Source organism: Lytechinus variegatus, chromosome 3 (genome assembly GCF_018143015.1).
Source record: "Lytechinus variegatus isolate NC3 chromosome 3, Lvar_3.0, whole genome shotgun sequence".
NCBI lineage: Eukaryota > Metazoa > Echinodermata > Echinoidea > Temnopleuroida > Toxopneustidae > Lytechinus > Lytechinus variegatus.
The window spans coordinates 3,129,763-3,139,286 of NC_054742.1; the positions used below are offsets into that span (position 1 = coordinate 3,129,763).

Here is a 9,524-nt window from a genome sequence, read left to right on the forward strand (position 1 = left end):
TTTCATGGTACTTTCAATAAATTGCACGTCTTCATTTGTTATTACTATTATCAAAATGATGTAAAAAAAAATCTTAAAAGTGATGTTAATACAGAATTAAAATCCCAAAAATAAAAAAAAATGTGAGATTTTACACAATAGTACAACTCACTCAGTCTCTCAATAAAGCTCTCTGTACTCACTGGTATCATATGAAAGTTTTTAATCTTGTTTTTGTGTGTAAAAGTCAAAATGTAGAAAGAAAAGAGGAATGACTGTAAAAAGGTCAATGTGAATCTTTGCATTCATGGCCAAAGCTGTGCTCTACCCTTACAGTATGGATTTTACAAGACAGATTTGAATAATCTTGATCTATTAACTGAGATACCTTACGTTTCAATGAATATTGAACTGTTTATATGAAAGTACTTGCTATGTTCCAAATATTTCATTAATAGCATCAGTGCATTGTTTGAATCATTGAAATTTTCTTTGAAAGTAGTGTTCTTCATGACTGACATCTTGAAGGGATTCCATCCAACCTTTACCATTATATTAAAGAAATGTTTTTATGAAAGGAGAAAAATAAGAAAATCATGCATGTTGATAAGCTATGGCCATGTGAAAAATGAGATCTCTAAACTAAAGCAATTTGATGAGTAAATTATTACAACTGTCCCATATGAAATGTACTTGGTTAATTAGTAATCCTGAGTTCCTCTCCTAATCTTGTTTCCTCTTTTTGAAAACTTTTGCAAAGTATAGCATGTCTATATAGGAGCGAATGGAGGAATTAATCCTTTATAAAGGGATGGTCCGGGCTGAAAGTACATGTATGTAAAGCTTAAAGGTCAAGTCCACCTCAGAAAAATGTTGATTTGAATCAATAGAGAAAAATCAGACAAGCACAATGCTGAAAATTTCATCAAAATCGGATGTAAAATAAGAAAGTTATGACATTTCAAAGTTTCGCTTATTTTCAACAAAATAGTTATATGAACGATCCAGTTACATCCAAATGAGAGAGTCGATGATGTCACTATTTCTTTTGTTTTTTATTGTTTGAATTATACAATATTTCAATTTTTAAGAATTTGACAATTAGGACCTCCTTGCCTGAAGCACAAAATGTTAAAATAATGGAATTCCACGTGTTTAGGGAGGAATGAAACTTCATTTTACATGACAATGATGAGAAAATCAAAATATTTCATATTTCATATAATAAAATACAAAAGAAATAGTGAGTGATGTCATCAACTCACTCATTTGGATGTAACTGGCTCGTTCATATAACTATTTTGTTGAAAATAAGCGAAACTTTAAATGCCATATCTTTCTTATTTTACATCAGATTTTGATGAAATTTTCAGTGTTGTGCTTGTTGAATTTTTCTCTTTTTATTCAAATCAAGTTTTTGTTGGGGTGGACTTGTCCTTTAATAAATAGAGTAGAATTCACTGAGCGAAATGCAGAAAATTTCCTCAAAATTGGATAACATTAATAACAAAGTTATTGAATTTTAAAGTTTAGCAATGTTTTGTGAAAACAGTCATCATGAATATTCATTAGGTGGGCTGATGATGTCACATCTCCACTTGCTCTTTGGTATTTTATTATATGAAATTAGGACTATTCAAATTTTTTCCTCCAAGAACAAGAAAAATTGTATTGACAACTGATTTAGTGCATATTTATTGCTGCAACTTATTTCAATATAAGGGAGACATATTATTCACACAAGTATGAAATTATTAAAAAAAATGATTTTATGTAACATAAAAAACAGAAAATGGAGATGTGACATCATCAGCCCAACTAATGAATATTCATAACGACTGTTTTCACAAAATATTGCTAAGCTTTAAACATCAATAACTTTATTATTTGTTATCCGATTTTGGTGAAATTTTTGACGTTTTGCTCAGTGAATTCTACTCTGTATTAAGATATATTTTCAGCCTGGATCATCCCTACATGTACATCACAATGATGTTACATGTACCTATGCAGACAACAGTAAATTCAAATAAAGTTCATCCCTTTATCATTTACCTCTGACTATATTATTGTTAAAAAACAATTTTGTATTAGTTGGATTTCCCTTTTAAAACAGGTACTGTCCCATGCCAATTGATTTGGACCATAAATCTGTCTGATTTGATACAGAATTTTTACATTTATGTGCATTAATGTTAGATTTTATGGAAGTTGGACTTTGTATTTACATGAACATGCAAATGAAAACTGAATTGTACTGTGTACAAGTATATGTTTACTGAAAAGATAGTTCAACAAATCAAATTTAGTGTGGAAAATTGATATAAACATCTTGATCATTTGAGGCAATAAATTTGGTCTTTTACATTCTGCTTCAATTTGACACCATTCTGCTTCAATTTGACACCATTCTGCATACCTTGACTAGGTGGAGTATGATACCAAACACACAGCAATCTGACCATGTTGCTTTATAGTAACTGAATTTATAGTAACTCTGCCATCCAATGGTATCAACGTTCAACAGTAAATTAAGAGGCTTTTATAGGATTATAATTTGTTTAACAAATTTTCAGCATTACTCCTATTTGTTTAAGATCAGTATGCTCGATCTGTAATGAAAATCATAAGATCAGTATGCTCGATCTGTATGAAAATCATAAGTCAGAAAAAATTGGAACCAGTGGGATTCAAACCTGCCATCTACTGCTTTCCGGGCAGCGACTCAACCACCGGGCTATTCTGGTTCACGGCTAAGCCACGATGAACTGGAATTCAAATACCCTCGATCCTCTTCTTTCTGACTCATTACTATTCAAATGCCGTCTGCTGTGGACAATAGATAGTAAATTAAGAGGCTTTATAGGAGGAAATTATAATTTGTTTAACAAATGTTCAACAGCCCATCAGAATAGGATTTTAGGAAAGTACCATTGGATGGTGAAGTTACTTCATGTAAATAGAACTTTTTGTGCAACATGGCCCAGATGGGAATTGGTTCACAAGGCAAGGGATGTGGCCACTAATACCTACCATAGATGGCCCTGATGTAATCAGTTCTAAACATTTATGTACTAAGCCAATTTACATCAATTTCCATGGGGCTAATTAGGCATCCAATTGGTCTTACCTTGGGCCACAATGAACTAAACTATCATGTCAAAACGGGGGGGGGACATGCTCTATGAAATATGATCTTATAGTAAATAGTGGTAGTAAAATACGAGCTGTGATTGGCTGGATTGGTACCACGTGACCTCCCTTCAAAAAGTTATATTGTACATATGTACAATATAACTTTCGATTTTTGGATGGCAAAACCCGTGTTAAATGAATGGGGAGAATATCGATTAATTTGTTTTCAATCGATATATTTGTATATCGATTTCCCAAAGTAGCATTTTTATAATTTCCGATAGCAGATAGAAATACAAATTTACGTGGTTTAACCCCTTGCAGCAGACGACAAATTGAACATCGTGTTCAATTGGAATTTCACAAATATAAGGTAAGAAGAACGTATGCCATCTAGATCTAGACTATGGTAAAATCCATGATGGGGGGCTTAGATTGAGGGATCTATTTACTATAATAAATAGTGAACTTCTATCATACAATATTACTGGACTATATGAACTCCAAATATAAAATTATCCCTCGTGCAAGCCTATTTCACCTCGGCCTTCGGCCTCGGTGAAATAAACCTGCACTTGGGATAATTTTATATTTGTCGTACATATAATCCAGTATATTGTACAATAGATTGTACACTATTTATATAATATATGTACTCTTTAATGGTACTATATAACAGGGCAGAGATATGTATATTGTACTTTGTAAATATCTCCATGGAATAATCTTGCAGATCATGTCCACTATGCCAAATTTTCATACATGTATAAGAGGACAGGTTGGAAGGCCTTAACAAAGTTAGTTTCCTTTTTTTCCTCTCTAGTTCACATTCTTAATAATGTGTACATCCTGCCCTGACAATTTTTTTATTTTTAGCAAAATGCTTAAAGCCTGTGTATAGCTTTGGCAAAGGGTCAATAATGTGATTGATAATCGAATATCATCTAATATGACAGTCTTACTGAAGCGTAGAGACCATTAGATATTTTTTCAACTGCACTTCTCTGAGAAAATTTCAAATATTCAAATCTTGGATATATAGCGCCCTCTCTCGGCGATGCTTGTTTTAAATTTAAAAAATGGGCATTCAAGCACTTATCTTATAAATTTAGTGATTAGATATCAAAAAGTTAAAGACAAAGAACATACCTTGAAAGTTTCAGCCCATTCCATGATTTGGAATAGGATTTAATTGAAAGACAAAAACACACAGATATTTTAATTTGATCGGGTGACCCGATCAAGTTAAATTTCCATGTAAAATCGCAAAATTTATCCTGTAAAACACATTTTGATTTCGTATCCTCCACATCATAACTGTTATAGGGCATATCCATTCATATTAGCTACCAATGAATTGGAATAGTGATAGGTGCATTTTGGTGGATTTACCAAAACTATACACAAGCTTTAAGTTACTCTTCAAATACCATATCTTGTGATTGGACATATTCTTCCCAAGTACGTTCATTAGAAGAAAAAAATCACACTTTTTTTAAACCACTCTTCATTTTAATTTACAGAATGGTGGCTTTTGAATCACCAACCGGTTAAAGAAAAATACATTATTTGTATAGAAACTTGAAAGGCCAACTAAAATAAGTTATTTTGTATATAAATAACTTAAGGGGTACAATAAGGGGTACAAGTTTCACACTAATTAATCTAAATGGTCATGTGTCAGTAATCCTCCATTCCATCAAAGTCTGACTAAACTTACAAGTCAATTACTTTAAAGTTGAATAAAAAATTTATCCAACTGGAAAGATCTGTAGCTTTGTTGACATTAATGTCTTCCTCTATCATTGCGGCACTATAGTGCATGCAGATGACCACACACTGAATAAATACCTGTGGCTCTCTGCAGTTACACTGAATTTCATACATACTGTTCAAGAATTGCTTTAAAATAATTGCTCATATTCAGGGTGAAAGGATGATAAAAACTAGTACTACATTTGAAGAAATAAGTAAAAAAACAAGTTTTGTGACTAGGTTCTAAACATGGGGGGGTAACCTAGTATTCCAACAACTTTATGTGAACTACTTTGGGACCTGTGTTATAACATTAAACCAATAATCTAAAATAATTCTAGTTCATCTTTAAACATTTTTGTTCTAAAATATGTAACATTATAAACACAAGGCTCCACACTTTTTTCTTCGGTGGCCCGATCAAAATCATCAATTTTTTTTTTTTCTTGGTAGCCTGCAAAGCAAATTTGGTGGCCCTAAAACGATAGAAAACATAATTTATCAAAACTGGTAGCCCAATTAGACTACATAGTGTGGGCTTTTACAGAATTTTGGAGGCCCGACTCTCATTTAGGTTGCCCCGGGCCACTGCCAATGTCGAGCCCTGCCTGCATGTATGCACCCTCGTTAATTAATGAAACTTGCCAAGAGACAATACTGAGCAAACTTTAGATCCTGAACTGAGATTGTTTCTATAGACCGCCGTCAGGGTGGGTAACTCTCAGTAGAGGCAGAAGCAAATATAACAAAAAACTTTTGAAAAGCGATTAAGAAGAAATTATTACTAATAAATAATTCATATCAAGGCAAAACTGATTCAATGATGCACAGATCAAAGGGCATTAAAAAAATAATGAATAATTTACATGTAAGAACTGTGAGGTACACTACAAACTGCAGAGATCTCATCACACATGACCATATCCTGTTCAAACATTTACTATTTCATTATCTGTTACACTTTGTTTTCGTATGGCTCTTCAGTGAGTTGAATCTTTTATTTCAGATTTAAGTAAAATATGTATACAATTACAATATGTGTCATTTATAAAGTGTAATATATCAAGTGACCTTACCTTTAATGAATGAACAATATTGCTTGAATTTCATTTTTGCAAATGTCAATAAAAAGATTTATTAAAAGAGGAAAAATTGTATTTTATTGAGTTTTGCTCTAAGTTATTTTTAGTTTTTTAGTTGTTAAAACATTTTCAATAATTCTATGTAAGAAACTGAAATCACACAAAGTGCTGGTATGAATAGTTTTCAACCCTCGTAACATAATACACATATAAAGTGAATAATATGGCAGGCTAGTCCTTAGTACTCCTTACTGATCATTCATTAAAGGGGAAGTTCACCCTGACAAAAAGTTTATTGTAAAAATAGCAGAAAAATTAATGAAAAATATTGCCGAAGGTTTGAGAAAAATTCATCAAATAATTAAAAAGTTATTAGAATTTCAATTATTTGATTTGTGACGTCATATGCGAGCAGCATTCCTACATAGCGAATGGTAAAAAATCAATGAAATGTCATTTTCTCAGAAAATTGAAAATGGTTTTCACTGTAACTTTTGTATATCAATAGACAAATCGTTTCACACCCGATCATGAAAAGAAAACAAAATTAAGTCATCAGGAACCATACAAAATTTGAAATTTATGCATTTTATATTGCATAACACATGGGACAGCTGCTCGTTTATGACGTAACAAATCCAAAACTTTGAACTCTAATAACTTTCTTACTCTTTAACGGATTTTCCTCAAACCTTCACCAATATTTTTTACTATTTTTTCTGCTATTTTTACAAGAAAGTTTTCTTCAGGGTGAACTTCCCCTTTAAAGGGATGATCTGGGTTGAAAATATTTACATCTAAATAAACAGTAAAATTCACCAAGCAAAATATTGAAAATTTCATCAAAATCGGATAACAAAGTTACTGAATGATTAATATTTTGTGAAAACAGTTACATGCACATCATAATGAAAATTCATTAGGTGGGCTGATGATGTCACTTCTCCACTTTCCCTTATGTTATTACATGAAATCATAAATGTGTCATTTCATTCATGTGTAAATGATGTCTCCATTATGATGAAATACATTGTAAGTTGTGGCAATAAATAACTAATTTAATCAGGTGTCAATCCAATTGTTTAAGTTCTTGGTAGAAAAAAATTGAATAAACCGAAATTCATATAATAAAATACGAAAGAACAAGTGGGGATATGACATCAGCCCACCTAATAAATATTCTTAAAGACATGCCTAGAACTTTTTCACTGGAATAATGCTGATCTTTAAAATTCAATAACTTTCTTATACGTTATCCGATTTGATTAAATTTTCAGCAGTTTGCTAGATGTGAATTTTACTTTGAGATAGAAATATCTCTAGCCTGGACCATCCCTTTAAAGACAATCTAAGAAAACATTCCCGTCTCATCCAAACTCACCCTTGAAACAATTCTACAGACCTAGTCATGATATCCTTTTTTGGTAAAAAGTAAAAAAATACATATTCAAAATTTATATTCAGAGAATAATGAAATAAATACCCGGTAATTCAAAATTATAATTCCATCCAGGGGGGCCACTACCATTGACGAGTGGATACCATGCGCGATCATGGGGTCTCGAAAAGCACCCTAGATATGGTTTTTCCATATTCTGAAAATGCACCCCTTAACAAGTATCGGCGTGTGAACCCTACCCTAAACAAGTATTGGAAACAAAACATTACCCTTGGCAAGTATTCCCTGAATTGACCCCCTAAACAAGTACAGCAATATTTCTATTATGTGTCGGTCATCGGTTTTACTAGTTTTACCCTTACCTACATCATTTGGGTTTGGTACAGCCCCACCTTCCACATCTCGCGCAAAATCGTACTCTAAACACGTAGTGTCAATTGACTCTTGGGGCAAAAAGTACATCCTTTATAAAACACTTTACTCTTGATTTTTTTACACCCTTGCAAATTTGACCCAAAAAATGTAGATTTCCTAGTGGAAATAGATACCCTTTTTCATTATTTTAGTGTTTTAACACCATAATTACATTACGTACGTAACGTGCCCTATCTTGAAAAAGACATCCTTTTTACATGTTTTTTTGGTCGCGCATGGTATCCGCTCAACTTAAGTGGCCCCACCGGGAATTCCATAAAAGAATTGAAGACAAATCCAGGTTGTATTGTTCTGCACTTTATATCCCTAGTACTTTGGCAATGGAATGAATTTTCAACAATTATGCATTCTTTCGTAATGCACTGGCATGTACATGTATTCCTTCATTTAATTGTTGGTCTGTAGGCCTAAAATGACTTGTTTCACAATCCATTCATAATGCAACTATCGGCAATGTTACTGTGTTACATTCAAAAGAAGCAGAAGTAAAATATTCACATAAATCTACAGCATGACATATAGACTCTTTCCATTCTGCAATTCGTTTGCTTGCATGCTCTAAAAAGATACTGGGAATACTGAACGAGTACATAACATGATCATGATTGCTCATCTCTCTTACAGATCTGCAAACGTTCTCAGAGCCACAGTTGTTTGTTTTAACCATGCATTTACATGTACATTTGATGACACTGAGAGGAGTATAAGCAAGGCAATTGTCTTGAGTATCAACTTGATACCAGTACAATACTGGGTATCCAAGCAAAAGGCCAAATATTGTTGATACATTCCAATGATCTTCAATATGAATAGTCACTGCTACCTCACCAGAGCTCCGCCTTGGGTCAGCAAATTCAGCTTCAATCTGTGTTAAAATGTCCTTTGCTATGATCACTATCTCCTGAGTAATACTTCTGTCTGCCAAGGTTGGATTTGACAGTTTACCACTAACATCAACTAAGGTATATGGGTTCTCCTCTCCTAATCTATCACTATCATCAGTTGCATTACTCTTCATGGTGAAAATAAAATGTTTGAGTTTTCTGATCAAAATTTCTTTGTTGAAGACAACTACATCATCCTTTATATTCAATGTACCAGTTGTTCGAATACCATGATTTGCAACCATCTCACTAGAATCACTATCAGGTGAGGGCGAAATGTCAGCTTTCTGCGTTTCCCACTTAGTCAATGATTCCATTTCGGCCACAAGTTTGTCCAAAGATTTTGAATCACAAGTTGAATAGTCATACAAAAAACCGGGTTTAATTCCTCCAATTACTGCCATTATGTCACTTGCTACATCCTTCCATCGTCTATGAGCTGCCTTCCCTAAGAATCGTGAAATCTGTTTCCGAAAATCCATACTTGTCAATTGTTTATGTAAATGAATGGGCTTGGCAGCCATGTAGTAGATGGTCCTGCATCCTGTGGCTGCGTGTTTCAATGTGGATTAGAGTTAATTAAAGATAAATTCCAGTTGTAACGATTTCAAAATGAGTTCGTACAGAATCCAATGAAATGACCACAATTCATCAAAGCAAAGACCAAAGACAAGTGTCTATTTGTATAAATAAAAATGTGTGCCAAAGGAATCTGGAAGAAATTGTGCAATTGCTGAGAAATTAGCAAATAAGCACGGGATCACTCCTAGTACCAATGAGGTCCAAACATTGCATGGGATTCGGGTCAAGCGTCGGGCCGACATTCAAAGCAATGATAATACACTGTCCCACGTG

General features: G+C 33.2%; 1 protein-coding gene across 1 annotated transcript; it reads right to left on the reverse strand.

Annotated features, from left to right (window-relative positions):
• Window positions 1–7,705: 7,705 nt before the first annotated feature.
• On the reverse strand, window positions 7,706–9,301 carry LOC121412169 (UPF0739 protein C1orf74 homolog). Its single transcript, XM_041605077.1, has one exon. The coding sequence runs from the start codon at window positions 9,191–9,193 to the stop codon at window positions 8,219–8,221; it is 975 nt and encodes a 324-aa protein (XP_041461011.1). The 5' UTR covers window positions 9,194–9,301; the 3' UTR covers window positions 7,706–8,218.
• Window positions 9,302–9,524: the final 223 nt, after the last annotated feature.

What these genes read in the sequence shown, in the direction of transcription:
- LOC121412169 (XM_041605077.1), bottom strand. Translation starts at nt 9,193, where the DNA reads ATGGCTGCCAAGCCCATTCATTTACATAAACAATTGACAAGTATGGAT.